Raw genomic sequence first — 17,404 nt, 5'->3', positions numbered from 1 at the left:
TAGGTATGTATAGCAAGGCAAGAAGCCCATTACAGTACTGGGACTTTACCCCAAGATCAGGGTAGATCAGCAATAAAACTGACAACCTGCTGATTATCACCATCACCATCATCACCACCACCACCACCACCATGACTGTGCCAGCTGACATTATGACAATGTGCTAGGCTTTACAGAACACATTCACTGGTCCTAGAAAGAGCCAAAGAAGGTAGCCAGGTCAGATATTACAATTGTCATTAAAATGGAAGAACAAAGACTCAGAAATGTTCACTGGCTTGCCCAAGATCTCAAAGGTAGTCAGTGGCAGAACAGGCATGAACTCCAGACACCTCCTTCTAAAACCATTCTGTTCCCACTGTCTTAAACTGCTCATGACGGGAATGAAGATTGGTCCATGACATTGGGATTGGGTTGAGGTTGGGGCCTGCTGAGCAGTGAGCCAAACAGATCATCATACACATCGTAATTTTAAAATATGAATTATATTTTCTTATTTATTCAAACCCAAGGGGTAAACAAATTCTCCTTGGAAGGGGATTTCCTGCTGTGTAGCATTCAGACTCAACTTGTCCATACTGATTTCTATTTTGTTGTAGTGACTGTTTAGACAGAACGTATTACACAAAGGATTTATGGCAGCTTACAAAAACACATACAATACAAAATAAAATTGAATAAAAAGTAAGGAAATGAGGAAATTGAATTCGAAGGAAAATGAGTGAAGAAAAGAAAACAACCCGCCAAGAATGAGGTTAGTTCACAAAATAAATAAGGCCCTCAATAAAGTTCTCTCTATTTGCTAGAGGTAGACCACAAATTTGGCTCTCAGCTTTTCAGCAGTCAAGAGAAAGAGGGAAACATGATTCACAGCATTTAAAAGATACAATTATAAGCCAGTGGCTCAGGAAAAATACAAGTATTCTTGGTACTAAGATTAGAAAGCTATATTTCCATTGTTTCATATAATGCTAATAATAGCAGTCAGTTTTTGTAAGGATCTTACTATGTGTCAGGCATGATGCTAAGTGCTTTGAATGTTTTATCTCATTCAATTCCCACATGAATATCATAGGATGTGTATTATTAGTATCACTTTTTTTACAAATGAGGAAAGTAAAATACAGAGATGTTAAGTAAGTCCCTGAAGGAAACACAATTAATAAGTACCTAATTTGGGATTCCAACACAGTTCTGCTGACTCCAAAGTTATGCTTCTACCACACAGCTTCCATTTGGGAGCTATACCTTGATCCAATCCCTAAGTATCCCTGAATATACAATAGAACCCCTCAATATCCAATCTAATATAGTCCCCACCACTTCCTCTCTGCCACGTAATTTCATTTTGTTTTCTTCATTGCACTTACCACCATCTGAAATATCTTCAGTTGCTCAACTTATTTTACTGTCTTTCTCCTATCAGAATGTGAACTACACAGCTGCAATGATCTTGTTTATCTTGCCACTCTTGTATCACCAGAGCCTACTTTACTGCCTAAGACATAGGAGGTACTCAATGATATTTCTGAATGAATGAATGTTTCAAGGAGCAAGTATTAGGTGTTCATCAAACCTTTTGCATGTCTGAGGATACAGTTGCCCCTACTTATTCTCAGTTCCTTCTTCAGTCTCCATGATTTATCTATACTAGTTACTCACCAAAAATATATTGTTTTCTATAACTTGGCTATTTTTCATAATCCAGCTTGGCATAGACTTGATTTTATTCAGTTGATCTTGTAATTTCAAAAATTATGTTTAAGAATAAAGATGATACCATCACTTGTCATACATGAAGAAATTTTAAGACATTCATTTGCCCATAAAAAAATGATTGCTGATTTCTAAAAGTCTACTTTCAAAGAATTTGCATAGAGGCCTATTCCATACAGATTTTGCTATTTGCTGCCCAATAATTCCTATTTAAAAAACAGACCAGTTCTAAGCAACTTAATGGCTTAAAGCACAATGAACCACATGTTAACTTGTTCTGGTTAAACACCTAATTCTAGCTGCCATGTTTTCAGGCAGGAAAAGTAGTCAAATTCTTAAACAGTGCAGCTTCACTAGGTCAATAATGCTCCCATTATTAGAAAATTAGGAGGCTTTTGAACTATAGACACAAGAACACATATAGAGCCCCAAGATATTCAGAATAAATGAAAGACATTCATAAATGCAATCCAGGAAATCTGGGATTAAGACTGTTAGCCCTGATTGTCTTAATTCATATTCTCCGTGTTCTCTAAGTCTTTCCAGCTCTCTTGGAATTTGTATCACATGGCTGTCATTTCCAGAAAGGAGGGCAAACAAATCTCACAAACATCGCTCCCTGCAATCTTAGGAACTGTCTGTGAACATTTGGCCTATCCCTCAAAAGTAGGTCTTTTTTCTTCTTGTTTCTTTGAAGTTTTCTGTTGCTAACTTACTGTTTCAGTTAAATGACTAAATCATATGAAAATGTAGGCTAAATTGAAAGATATGTAAAGTTGATGATGTCCTCTTGATTTATTTTTCTGGATTCAGTTGGTCCAAATGTAGCAGACAGGTAAGGAAAGAAGCAACTTGGGCTATGAATAATGGCTGGATTATACTTTCATACTTCAAAAAGAAAATTTGGAAAATGTATAAAGTACAAGATAACGACCCATCTCCTCTATGAAAACACAATGATAAATGGCTAAGGTGCTGTGATATTGTGATTTATAATAAGAAAAAATATTTTGGTCTTCACCCACAGTTCCTGGCACCCTTATAGTTTCCTACATAAGAGCAATGGAAACATCTTTCCTAATTTAGTTTTTTTCCCAGTTCCTGAACTAACTCAAGTCATGAAGGTGAAAGGGGTATATTTTGTTATTCATAACAAGCCCTTTCACCCACACCTGACTTTATGTTAATGAGGTGACTTTTGGACCACCCATCCCCCTAAAGATGAGGGCACGTTGCCAGGAGAAATAACCTAATGATGAGAGGGACAGAATTTTCAGTCCAATCCCCCAGCCTCTAGGGAAGGGAGAAGGGTTGGAGGTTGAATCAATTACCAATGACCAACGATTTAATCAATCGTGCCTATGGAATGAAGCCTCTATAAAAACCCAAAAGAACAGGGTTTGGAGAGATTCCAGGTTGGTGGAGGTGCTTGGAGAGTGGCTCACCCAGAGAGGGCAGGGAAGCGCTGTGCCCCGTCTCACATAACTTGCCCTTTGCATCTTTCCATTTGCCTTTTCCCAAGTTATATTTTTTATAATAAACTGGTAATCTAGTGAGTAAAATGTTATCCTGAGTTCTGTGAGCCACTCCAGCAAATTAATTAAACCCAATAAAGGGGTCGTGGGAACTCCAGTTTATAGCCAGTTGATCAGGAACACAGGTAACAACCTGGATTTGTGATTGGCACCTGAAGTGGAAGGGGGAGGGCAGTCTTATAGGACTGAGCCCTTAACCTGTGGGATCTGATGTTCTCTCCAAGTAGATAGTGTCAGAACTGAATTAAATTGTGGGATACCCAGCTGGTGTCGCAGAATTGCTTGGTATGGCAATTCGCCCCCTGTTCACATTTGGTGGCCAGAAATGTCATGAGTGAAGTATTGAGAGTAATGTAGAGAGTAGAGGAGAAACACAGGAGGAATTCTTCCTTTGCTTTTTGGTGTTAGAAGTGGAATTTGCTATAACAGTTCTGGTTCACGAAAACATGTGGTTTGGGAAGAAAAAGGATGAAAGGGCAGGGGATAAGAACCTTTGATTCCTGGGTGGCCACGTGGTCAGCCATGGTATGAAGCAGCAGCTGTGCTGTGCTCAGTTACTAAAGATAAAAGTTACCAATGAGTAAGCTTCATAACTTTGCTTAGGGAGACAACCTTCCAGAGACTTTTAGCTCCTATGTTTTCTTAAAACGAGAGAAAGGAACAAATTGTTTCTACCATCTGAGTTACAGGGATCATCTTGAGAAAACTAAGTCATTTGCTGAATGGTGCCAATCCCATCATGTACTGGCAAGGCCAGATGCCCAGAAAGCCCAGTTTAACTATCCATTGGTAGTTAGATTTTAAATATAGCATTGTACAGTAAAAAAAAAAAAAACCCAACTAAGAATGATTTATAGGTATTTATGATTAGAGAGGAACAGAGAAAGAAGGAAGGAAAGAAAGAAAGAGGTACAAAGTCATTCACAGAGGGTGGAAGAGAACAGTTCTTAACAACTAGAAAACCAAAGGTAATTTTTAGACAGGTAAATATTTGCTCCAAAGAAAAGATATCCTCTTTGTTTATCTGCAGACTCCATTTGTTTATACATTAAAAAGTTTGGACTAAAAGAAGAGTTTTTAAGCTCTAACATAATGAGACACAGCACTTTCCATCTTCTTCAATGAAAAGTCCTGAAATGGAATATGCTCTTAACAGAACATCCTTTTTTTTGTCCTGCTAACTTCTTTGACTGCTTTAAATATTTCCCTTGCTTGAGATTTAAGGTCTATGGAACACGCATAATTTGGCCAAGTGCAAAAAAATAGATCCCATATTACAATTATATAGAGAGTTCATAAAGAAAGTAGTTTCCCTTAAGCTAAGCTCTCTAAATTCTCTCAATATTATTAAGTAGGTAGTTGCAATGAAAAAAAATACTCTATTTGATATATTCAACATTTATTTCTCCTCAGAATTAGTTGCCTTAACTTACTGAATGTGTTGGGAATATGTCAATACATAAAACTGTAAAATCTATTACACAATGGAATTTTTAGCAGCTCATAAAAGTGATGCTATATAAAGATAGTTAATGACATGGAGAAGTGTCCATAATATAAACTAAGTAAAAAAAACTATAAAACCTTATGCATGCAGATTGCATATTTTTATAAAAAATGGTCTACATCCACATATATATAAAAGACCATATAGATACATATATCAAGATGACATTGTTATCTAACAGTTAAGGATTATTTTTACTTCCTCCTTTTCCTTTGCTATATTTCTAAATATTCTGAAACTCTATGAAAATATATTCCTTTTGGAGTTAAAATAAAAACATTACTAAATATCCAATGTCCAATTAGTATGATCATTAAACCAGTTCTCTTAAGACGTCAATCATCCTAATGTTGAGTCTAATTATGCAAAACAAACAGATGCACTGCGTGGTCCAGTGTTGAAACTTCACATAGACATTGCCTAAGCTTGACCTCTAGCATTTCCAGAATGTGTTCCAGCATCCTCCTTGCTGCTTTAGTAGCTAGAAATGTAGAAAAGCAACAGATGGTGACAGTTGTGACTGTCAGGATGCCAAGCTCAAGAATGGAATTTCCACCTCAAGATGATTTTGCAGGGGTACAATAATATCTGGAGAATCTAAACACAAAGCTTTCCAAAATGCAAACGTTTGGGATTTAAAAAGAAAGGTGATTATGTAAGAAGCTCTTATAGTTTAACATTAAGCCTTTAGGTTAAGAAAAGAGTAGAAAGTTAACCAGATACCTGAAGTAGATTACAGAATTTCTTCTTCTAGACTTTCTTAAAGTGAAATCTAATTCGACATTATAATTCATTTTTTATGATGATCTGTAGGATGGCCATTATAGGTCTTTCACCTTTTAACCTCTGGCTCCAACATGAACACCGAGCTATCAATGACTGTATTTTCAGAGCATGAGAATTTACATTATCATTAGCTTAAATAGAATATAATTCATAAAGTTAAATTTTCTGTCGGGAAAATTTATAATACTTTCCCAAAGCAAACCAAAAAATTAACTTACATTAAAAATTACATTAAAAATTAACATGTGTGAGTTTTGAAGTCACACAAATCTGAATTTGAATTCTGCCTCTAGCACTTTTTTTTTTTTTGGATCCCCGACTCTATTAATTTTTTTTTTTAACATCTTTATTGGAGTATAATTGCTGTACAATGGTGTGTTAGTTGCTGCTGTATAACAAAGTGAATCAGCTATACGTAGGCATATATCCCCATATCCCCTCCCTCTTGCGTCTCCCTCCCACCCTCCCTATCCCACCCCTCTAGGTCGTTGCAAAGCACTGAGCTGATCTGCCTCTAGCACTTTTTATTAAGCGATTAACCTGGAGAAAGTTATTGATTTGGGGCCTTGATTTTTTTTGTCTGTAAATTGTCATCTAATCATGAGGGTTTTTTTTAATGCTCAAAGGTTCTTTGTTGACACAGTTTCTTCCACCTTTACAATATATGATGCAATTTCAGTAGCCATATGGTTTCAGCACACAGCTACCTCTCCTGCAGTTTATATGAGGTCCTTAAATCCTCATGTTCCCTGAACTTTATAGGTAGAAGTGCATAACAAGCAATGGCATAATACAAAGATTCTCCAATTTTGCTTTGAAGACTGTGACACCTAAACTCCAAGATAGTCCCCAGTGATCCCTGCCTCCTGGTATTCATGCCCTCTGCAGTCCCCTCCCCATGAGTGTGGGTGAGACCTAGCAACTCATTTCTAATGAATAGCACAGTGGAAATGATGGTGTGTGACTTGAAGACGAGGTCATACATGGCACTGTGGTGTCTCTCTCTCCTCACATATTCTGGGGGAAGCCATGTCTGAGCAGTCCTGTGGAGAGGTCCACGTGTTGAGAAACTGAAGCCTCCTGCCAATAGCCATGTGAGTGAGCTTGGAAGTGAATCCTTCCGCTTAGTCAAGTCTTCAAAGACTTAGCCCTGCCTGACAGCTTGACTGCAGTAAGCCCTGAGGCAGAACTACACAACTAATCTGCTCCCAGATTCCTGACCTTCAGAAACTATGTGAAGTAATAAATAGTCCTTGTTTTGAGCTGCTAGATGTTGAGGTAATATGTTATGCAACAATAGACAACAAATACACAGACCAAATCCAAAATGATAAAGGTGGCAGGGTCTACAGAAAAAAAGGCCATTTTCAAGGAAGACAGGAAAGAAGTTTCTAAAATATAACTACATTTATTTGAAAATCAAGGAAAAGAACTACACATTTGATTGTTTTACTACCATATAAAAGTACTACCATATAAAAACATGGCAGAGACATTTCTCTCAGGCTTTTATATTCATTCCTTCCAGGAACTTGGGTCTAGTGTCCCAGGACTGCATTGGAAGGCATCAGAGTCACATCCTACATTGCAGTAGACTTGTGTCTTATATCCATGTAGCATTTTGGACTTGGTATTTACTATATGGCCCCGAATACCCTTGACACATAATAATTCATAATTTTCCCAAAGCCTGAATTTGCTTCCCATGTTCTGTGAGTTTTCCCACCACAAGCAACTCACTTAGCCTATGTACTAATGTAGCTTTTCTGGTCCCCACCACATAAGCAGTCACTATCAAGAAGTATACAGGCTACAGTGGTTTTCACAAATTTGAAACATTCTTGGGATAAAATATCCTGGGTCCAACAGATTGCCCTAAATCACAGTCCTCATAGGCAAATAGTCTGGGTGTTAGGACACAGCCCAGGTACCTTAATTTTCTCCTGTGTCAGAGTGAATCTGCTGCCTTTTTGGGCCACTGTCAGAGAGTTTAGAGTATGACTTTAGTCACCCATGTTTTTGTACAAGAATCATATTCTTGAGGCCAAGTTGTAAGCTGTCATATCCTCATTATTTCTTGAAGGGGCTATCATGTCTTAGTAAAAACTTCAGTCTAGATCTCTGCTTTAGCATACATTTAGCTGCTATCTGGTGTCTATTCTGCCTTTGGTTGTTAATAGTGTCCCAATTTTTATTCAGGTAACCTCCCCTCTCATAAACAGATTATGGGTTTTTAGGGATGCTCTCGGGGTGAGGCATATGGTTTAGGTTTGAGATAATTTGCCTTATTTTATCACCTGGCCACAAACTGTTCAGGGATGAAGTAAGTAATTAACTTAAATTGGTCTATAGTGATGCTCAGGATATTATCGACAGTTGTGAAAGACTCATTCTTTCCCACTGAATATGAACCTCCAAGGACAAAACTCCAGGAGTTTCAGGAAACCATGATAAGATGAAAAAGACAGAATCAGTCTGAGAATAAAGTCACTCCATGGAAAGCAGAGATGGGAGATTGATCCTGGCCAATTATTTGAGCCCTCGATCAAACTATATCTAAAGCTAGATATACTACAGAAGTGTTGTTATTTGAACCATGAAATGTTCTTTAGTTTTGATTGGGTTCTTGTCACTTGCTACAAAATATTCTTAACCATTAAGCCTTCCTTGACATGGAAGAATTCCAGGGGTAGTTATACAGCTTAAACTCACCTTTTGGGACATTTCACTGTCCCAAATTAGTTTATAATTAAACTAATTTGTCTATTAAACTATTTGTCTATTAAAAACAATTATTTATCCACATCACATAACACACTAAATGCTACAAAATTTATTTACTGTAGCAAAGAAATGAGAAGGCAAGACTTTCAAAGCCCTTCAAATCACATCTAGGAATTATCTGTTTACCTGCAAGATGAAACTCAAAAACTTGGTCAACAGCAGAACCAAGTTGAGGAGAGGCATAAACCAGAGCTCAGGATGTAACCAAAACACAGAGCTATCCAGAGCTTTTGGCTTTAATGGTCTTTGAAATCAACCACTTGATAAAAATCTTTGCAAAGAATGTTTTGTGTCAAAAAACAAGAGAATGTCTGTCTGGGTGATGGTCTGGGTGAGTGGTGAGCAAGACAAGAAGCTTCAGGATTCTAGGAATCTCACAGCGACCATCTCAGGCTCTTGGAGACTCCCCATCATCTTCTCATGTGCTCACAGAAGTCTTCCCACTGCCCCCAAAACTGCCACTGTATCTTCTCTTTTCTCCTCCTTCTCCTTCTCCCTCTCTTCCCTCCTTCCCTCCCTCCATCCCTCCGTTCCTTCCTCTCCTGTCCCCTTCCCTCCCCTTCCCTTCCCTTTCCCCCTTCCCTTCCCTCCCCTCCCGTCCTTCTCCTCCCCTTTCCTTCCTCCTCCTCCTCCTCTTCTTCCTCCTTTCCTCCTATTCCTTCCCTTTATTTCCCTTCCTTCAAGGAAAGGAGTAATCCATAATCTCCCCATCCTTTATATTCCAAAGCATTCCTATTCCCCAGTTCTCTCATACTTTGCCCAAGCTAAAATGTTCTTCACCCAGCAACCTATGTTCAACTTGCTGAACTGGAAAAGCCTGCATCTGTTTCCACTCTACCACTTTCCCTCACACCCCGGGGTTCCCTCCTTCCTAAAGTGGTAGCCTTGTGGCCTGATGTATATTGATGGAATTCTCAGCACACATTTGGTTAAAGCCATTTTTTTTTCTCCTACCACAGCCTTGACCTGGAGGACATTCATATTCCCTGTATATTGCATTTGCACAAAAATCTTAATAACAGCTTCTTAATTGAACCTCTGGAACATAATTAGAATGCCTTGGGATAAACATTCTAATTGTGCTGTCCTCTCCTTGGAATAAATAAACTGCATATTTTCGTGACTCTAAAAGAAAGAAGATAAAGGAAAAAATTCATCTGTGGACAAATGTTCTTATGAAATGCTTTGTGCCGGATATTGGGAATCAGGAAAGGAGGAGGGATACATGCATCTTTCATGTTCCTGTTAAATTTTTAATTTTAAAACTCATGGTTTTGATGATGTCAGAAACAAGTGAGAGAGAAAGAAACAAGTGATCTCTCCTCTGAGCTAGGAAGATTTAAAAGTTGTGTACTTGTATATTTTGGAAGTTGGGAGTGGCTTTTTACTCTGGCTAAAAAAAAATCGCAATATTTCCCCAATTCAGGAAATGAATACTCATTAATACTGCTCATTTTGGTATAAATTAAGCCACAAAATAATTCTTTGGTACCACAAGAATTCTTTTGGTACCATATATTACACACACACACACACGTATGCAAACACATATCAATTACTCCACCAAAATCATTTAGCAGCTGAAATATCTCCCTTTCATCATGTACGTTCCATTCCTAAATCTCTTTTCTGTAAAGCATGAACCTTCAAACCCGCTGATACTTGGTTAAATGTTGACCCTCTGCTTTTTTGAGTAAGCTGAAAATTACTGATTTATTTAAAAATAACTCCACTTCCCTGGTCTTCCTACTAAGTCACCATGTGCATAAGTAATGTAAGTGGATTACAGGAAACATTAGCACTAGCAATGGTTGTTGCAAGCCACCAGCGCCATGGCACCGTTAGAGACTAGATCAAGAGAGGTTAGGGAAGGCGAATGCCGCAAAATCGCCCATTGCCTTCATGTCATCATCACCCAAAAGAAAAAGCACAGCTTCTTCATGAATCTCCAAACCACAAATGAGCTAAAAGTGAAATGACCTGCCAGAGTTCCTCACTGATGCCTTTTATTCTCCATAATATTAAATTAACTAGACAGTACATGACATTATAAGATAGAACAAACCTCTTGATCCATAATTCACAGCAACTTTAAGAGTTGATGACTATGGGTGGATGATGGTCACTAGAGGAAATATCTCTCCTGAGCCTGAGCATTAGCACAGGCATATCCAGATACAGCGACACCATTAACATCATTTATCTTCACTCAATAGACAGAGTGCATGGCTTTCACCTTCAGAACATCTGTTACTCATGTAAATACAGAAAAGTTGTTCAAGTATTTCAGGAGGCCCAATGACCCACATATTTTCTCTTAACAAGAGCTCATCTTATGTTCTCTATTTATGATTTTTATTGGCTTACCAACATTTCTCCCCGGACATTTCCCAAGCAAAACTAGAGACTCCATTTCACTTGTGGATGCCCCAAATGATGGGTATTTCTAGATACCCTGAATGATGGCCAGATCATAATAAATATTGAATGGATGCTAGTTGAAAACATCAATGAATGGATCTTTGATTCTCAATACTAAGTGTCCTATATGTAGTAGATAAAAAAAATAAAGAAAAGGAAAAAAGCTTATTAATTTTAATTACATTAGGTTTATAGAGAGGTTGCCAAAATGCAAACATGGTTTCATTGAATCATCTTGCCTTAAAAGTCAACATATTTGGTTATGGTTGGGGGCAGAAATGCAATTAACAACCATTTAGCTACTGACTTGTAGTTTTAATGTGGATCCTCCTATTGTAATTTTAAACTCGAGAGGGACTATAGTCCAAACAGTGTGTCAACCTTAGCATATGTTTAAACTATGATACTTCCACAAATTGGGAACCTCTGGCCTGGTTACATACCCTAAGAATACAAAAATGGACCCATTACATCGCCTTGATTAATAAAAGGTGATGCTTGTCCAGTGATATGAGGAATATTATCCATCAATTACTTCCAAACCATCTTATCTACTCCAGTTATAGAAAACTCTCCTCCCTGTACATCACTCTCTCCTTTTCAGGGTCTCTTCATTTCTTGCAATTTGAGTCAAGTGACCAGAAGATCTTTAATAAGTACTATTTATTTACATAAACTGAGACTCAGGCCTATCTGCTTAGAACAGATTATCACAGAAGTCAGGAGGCTCCGTACAGGATATGATCCAACATAACTGTAAGGACTTCCTGAAGCAATTTTTTGTTCAAATTATTAAACACCTACTATGCGCCTTGCATTGTGCTGTGTAGAGAAGATACAGACAAGGTTTCTTATTTTATGGACTTACGTTCAAGAGGAAGCCAACAGATAATAATCAAGTAACAAAAAAGAAATACCAGAGAATAAGAAGTGCTATGGTAAATAGTCATTGAGATCCAATGATAACTATTCACCATTAGGTTTTGTTTGTTTGTTTTAAAGTATCAACCACAGAGGAAACCATCGTATGAGCATCAGTTAAATGCAATACTTACCACCACAATCACATTTGCTGCTGGGATTGGAAGGTTTTCCACTTCAAGGTCTTGACCAGCCATGGCCAGCAGATTGAGAGATGGGTCATACGCAGGTCTAGGAAATGCTGAATTAACAATTTGGTGGCGTTTGCTTATTTGAGCTTTAGAAGAGGAATGGTAGCTATGTGTCTGTATCTTTTGTGGAGCTATATCCAGGCTCTTCTCAATGTCTTGTGAACGGTGATAAATGAAGGCTGGCTTCCCACTCTTCTTCTGATGAATTGCCAAAAAGTGATCATTATTTCTTGAAAGGCACCCTGAAAGGGGGAAGAAACAGAAACGAAAATCAAAGACCTTATTCAGTAAGTTGAATAGAATATCTGATAAAGAGAATTACCCGTTCTTAGGAAGCTTTAAGGCTTGTGAAGGATTTAGATCAGTTCATCTCCATTTTTGTCCCTGCTCCATTATCCCCGACAAAGAGAACACACTTGGTGGTATGGAGGCATCTCAGAGACTTTGGGTGGACAGAAGTGGGTATAGTTTGAAAAAGTTCTATTTAAAAGATATTCTAATGTCTATTTTAGCTAGGAATTTCCTCCTTTATCTAAGCTCATGGTCATAATACCCCATTGAGCATCTCTTCTTGGATGCCCTAACTGTTCCTCAAATGACAACCATTTATATCATATTCAAGCTTTCTTCCCTTTAATCAATAGCATTTCATACAATTCTTATTTTATACTTCTTTTATCCTACTTATAATCAACTACGTGGAATTTTTAAGATACTTATAGACTATTTTAAGCTGACCAAGGGCAGGAATCTGAGTACACACATTGTGGTAGCAACTTCCAGTTGTGTAATGATATCCATTCTCTCCTTCTTACTTAGTAATATGGCCATCTAGATAAAGTAGTACATGCTCCTTTATTTCTTCTGTTAGGTTAATATCCACTGACTGGAATAACTTTTTCCTATTTGTCATTGGCCACAGGAGGAAACAGATAACATACACATGTGAGTCAAAAGAATATCATTAGGTCAAACACCAATTAGAAAAGTTAACTTAAGACCTTCTATATAAGATGATAAGCAGATTGAACAGATCACAACATAGTAATGCCACCCACACTGTCCTAGCGACCCTAGGCACCACAGATTTTCCCTGGGTATGCCTATGGCAACAATAGCTGTACAAGTGCTGTCCTTCGAAGATTACTTCCCTCCTTTTATAAGAATTCTGGGGTGCCTAGAATGCTTACTGAATATTTATAGTAGAGGAATTGCTAGTTTTTACAGCTTTTTCCGTCCATCAAGCCTCTGTGACCAGCATATATTTCTAGCACCTTCAGTAATCCTGTCTTACCAGTATGCTGTCAAATTTCACTTAGAGATAGGAAGACAGGTTATTTTTTCAGTCAGCTCAAGTGCTTTCACCATGATGTAATAGTCTGGAAATCATTGGGTCCCAGGGACTTTAGGCTTTTACAGCATTCAGATCACAAATACATTTCACGTGAATTCTGAGATAGTCATAATGGGTTGGCCAAAAAGTTCATTCGGGTTTTTCCTTAAGGTGTTACAGGAAACCTGAATGAAAATTTTGGCCACCCCAAGAGAAACTAGTCCTCATGTCTTCAATCCTGAGCATGCTGAATTGACTGTAACTTTTTTTAAAAAAGAAATCAAGCTACCATAATTTGCCAAAGATGATGATTGGACAGTGTGACATTGAAATGACTGTAAACTTTGTTTCTCTGAATGAAATAAGAGTTCCTCAGATTTGGAAATGACACTGTCATTAGGAACATATGTAAATGAATATGGTCCTTCACTGTTAATATTCTTGCACTGTTTTATTAATGGAGAATGGTGCTAAAATATTTTAGATGTATATTAACTTTCTGACCACAAATGTTTGTTTAGTACTTTACTAAAAGTAATTCACTAAATGATACTGTAGTGTCCTACAGCATTTCTATACTACAGGTGAAGTTTCCTCCCTCCCCTATTAAAGGACTGAGTCTGACATTGTGAAGAGCAACAATGACACGGTCACCTTGGGGTTAAGAAATAGAACACACATATTATTTTTATCCTAGTTGACTTTTTAAATACTCCTCATTTAAAGATGGTCCCTTGTTTCAGGAAAGGCATACTGCATACTTGAATGAATTTGGGTTTTTCACCTGAGGGATTGTCTCTTCTACCAAAAAGAGGAATCTATAACATTCAGTAGCATGGCAACTATATCTAACATGATAGTGCTATCGAAATAGTCATGTTAATAAAAATTAACATGCGATAAAAGCTTGCAAGATTCGGGAAGCAAAAAAAAAAAGAAAAACCCATGGGGAGGATGGCGAAGAATTTCACTAAGAAAGAGAAGCAGCTCAGAAGATCAGAGAATGCAGATTTATGAGGAGGGGGAAAATGAATGAAGAACTGAGAAAATTACACAGTTATCTTCAATCTTTCTTTTTGTATGATATCAATCACAGAAAACCTTTTCAGAGCCACCTTATGTAAATAGAATAGGTGAGTCCAACTAACAAATGTCTCTTGTGCTAAAACTGGCCTACAGGGAAAGGTAAAAAAATCTAATTTTAAGTGCAGTTGAAACACAACTAAAATTTCCCAGCCCTATCCAGTTGTATATGTGAAAGGACTTAGTCCTGCTTTGTCCTTGAGTAATGAGAACCAAGATGGCAGCACAATATTAGGAACCCCACCATAGCCATTAGGTAAGAAAAAGTTTTTCAAAGTGTTGTGCTTAGATCCCTACATCAGAATTACCTGGGATATTAAGATGCAGATTCCCAGATCTTAGCCTAGAACTACCATAGCAGATCTCTGGATATGTAGCCTACAAATCTGGATTTCTAATTGAAATTTTCTCACATTCCAACCCTAAAGTTGAGGACCACCAAGCTAGTATCTGGAATAAGTTTTATTTTTTCTGTCTTCAAACGTTACCCCTCTATCATCACCTCCTTCACTTTGACATTATAAATATACTCAAGTAAACATTCTGGAAATGTTAAGATTGAGATGTCTATTAAATATCAAAGTGGAGATGTTGAATTCGAAATTTAATAAATGTTTAGTTCACGGTTGGAGAGAGAGAGAGATTTGTGTCATCCAATACAGATAAAATTTAAAGTCAAGTGACTGGAGATTGATTGAGAAGAGAAGAGTGTATAGGACAGAACTCCTGGTAGAATTACAATATTTAGTGTCAAGGAGCTGAATGAAATGGAGCCAGCAAAGATAAATGAGAAGGAATGGTAGTAAAGTAGGAGGAAAACCAAGAAAGAGTAGTTCATAGAAGATTAAGAAAAAAAATGTTTTAGAACCTGTATGCATTATAGGGTCTTAGACAGAAGCAACTGAAAAATCAATCTTATAGTGATGTCTCTAGAAACTAGAATATAAATGGAATTTCCAAGTGTTTCCATGCAAGCTAAGTCACACTGAAGACACACTCATAGACTTAAAAAATTACAAGGCACATGGTGACTACTGCCATGAGAGATGGTCAGAAGATGGAGAAGTAGGAAGATTCTTATCTAAGAAAGAATAAATAAAAGAGAAAAATAAGGGGCCTTCAAAATAAGTTAATTAAAACATCCAAAGAGATAAAAGAGAAAAATAAGAATAAGGGATTTGAGGAAAAGAGAACAGGCAGGTTTCAATCCAAGTGGAAATCGTAGAAATGAAAAATATCATAATTGATGAAATGCAATATAGGGGTTAGACAGTAGACTAGACACCATTGAATAGAGAATTGGTAAGTTGGAAAAGTTTAGGTAATAATTCAGAAGGCAGCACAGAGAAATTAAGAGAGGAGATAAGAAAAAGAAGGTAAGAGATTGTAGTGGACTGTTCAGATGGGACTCTAAGACCCATACCTACTGGCATTCATGCCCATTGAGAGTGAGCAAGATCTTGCTCTTGACTTACTTCTAACCAACAGGTGATGGGATGTCATTTAGCATTCCTGCTAAAAAAGATGTGACTTCTGTGTTGCTGGGAAACTCCAGCTGACTTTGATGAAGCAAGTTGCCATGTTGGAGAGGTCCATGTGAAGAAGGAGGCTTCTAGCCAAAATCCAGGGAAGAACTGAGGTTCTCAGTTGCAACAACGACTGAGGAACTGAATCCTGCCAGCTATCATGTAAATGAGCTTGGAAGCAAGTCTTTCCTCAGTTGTGCCTTCTCCTAGGAGCCTAGTACAGGCCAACACTTTAACTGAAGTCTTACGAGACACCTTGAAGCAGAAGTCTCAGTTAAGCCACGGCCAGATTTCTGACTCACAGAAACTGAGAAATAATAAATACATATTGTTTTAATCTGATAAATTTAGGGTAATTTGTTATGCAGCAACAGGACACTAATGCAGAAAGACTGAGTGATACTGAGGATAATGTGATAGGTTGTAAAATACCTTTAATAGCATTGAAGACATGAAGCATTAGAAAAATTGAACATTTTACAAGACTTAAGGAGGGAAGTGATAATATAAAATTTATATTTCTCAAAAATTACTCTGGCTATACAAGAAAATGGATTGGGAGGAAGCAAGACTAAGTGCAAAGGTACCAGGTAAAATATTTTAGATGACAGGAGAATAGCCCAGACAAGGTGGCAGTAGAGGGACAAAGCAGAGACAAATTCCAGAAGTGTTAAGACATAGGAATTGACCAAAAAAAAAGGGGAATAAATTCGGTTATTGAGTTAATGTTGTAGGAAGGAACCAGCAGTAGATATTTAAGGATAATTCTATTTCTAGTCAGCAACCCAATGTATGGAGGTGCCCTTGACTGAGACAGAGAAATGTGATTCCGTGGTGCCTACAATATAAAGAAGTAGAAACATCTAGAAAGCAATTATGTTTATGTGGAACTCAGGAGAAAGTTCTGGACTAGAGTTAAATACTAAAAACCATAAGCATAGTAATGGAAAACTGAGTCCCTAAGTGATGAGACTGCCTTGTGGAATGAGAAGAATTATGAGTCTGCAGCAAAGACCCAGAGGAGGCCACATTTAAGGAGCAGCTGGATGGAGGATGAAGAAGAAAAATTAAAGATTGTGGAAGTATGGAAGCCATGGGAAGAGTATACCAAGGATCTGTGATTGTCAGTGTCCAGTGTCACTGACAGTCTGAGAGTTCAAACAAGACAACCCTGAACACTTACATGGGATTTACGGATTTAAAATTCATCAGTGGACAGCTGAGCCTGGATATTCAGAGGACCAGATTCAACATGAAAAAGGTTTGGGGACAGCATTCTAGAAGCACAAAGCGAAGCACCCTCCCTGTTGAGTCCTTGAACAAAAGTAAAATAATTTTAAAGGGTTTAAAAGGGTATGAAAGATTCTGAGTCTTGGTAAGATGGAGCAAACACACTCCGCCTTGTTGCTTACATTAAATAGAGCTATCAAACCTGAACAAAATGCATAAAACAGCTATTTGAGAACTCTGGAAAGTAAACAGTAGCAGAGGGATTGGGGATGAAGAATAGAATTCAAAATTCCACAACATCAGCAGTAAGTTTACCATCTCCCCCTGCCCCCAGTATCCTCTAGCCAACCCATAGTGGCCACCAAAGTGCA

At 37.7% G+C, this 17,404-nt stretch overlaps 1 protein-coding gene across 3 annotated transcripts in view; it reads right to left on the bottom strand.

The window, feature by feature from the left end:
• Positions 1-17,404, bottom strand: part of PTPRR (protein tyrosine phosphatase receptor type R) — a 381,027-nt gene that overhangs the window by 221,848 nt on the left and 141,775 nt on the right. For all 3 annotated transcript variants that reach the window (XM_061206587.1, XM_061206588.1, XM_061206589.1), the window contains exon 8: positions 11,805-12,103. In XM_061206587.1, coding sequence (XP_061062570.1) covers positions 11,805-12,103 — 299 coding nt within the window. The remainder of the gene's footprint in view (positions 1-11,804; positions 12,104-17,404) is intronic.

This window comes from Eubalaena glacialis, chromosome 11 (assembly GCF_028564815.1).
Source record: "Eubalaena glacialis isolate mEubGla1 chromosome 11, mEubGla1.1.hap2.+ XY, whole genome shotgun sequence".
Lineage (NCBI taxonomy): Eukaryota > Metazoa > Chordata > Mammalia > Artiodactyla > Balaenidae > Eubalaena > Eubalaena glacialis.
The sequence above is the reverse complement of the archived record's forward strand: the minus strand, read 5'-3'. Positions and strand labels throughout refer to the sequence as shown.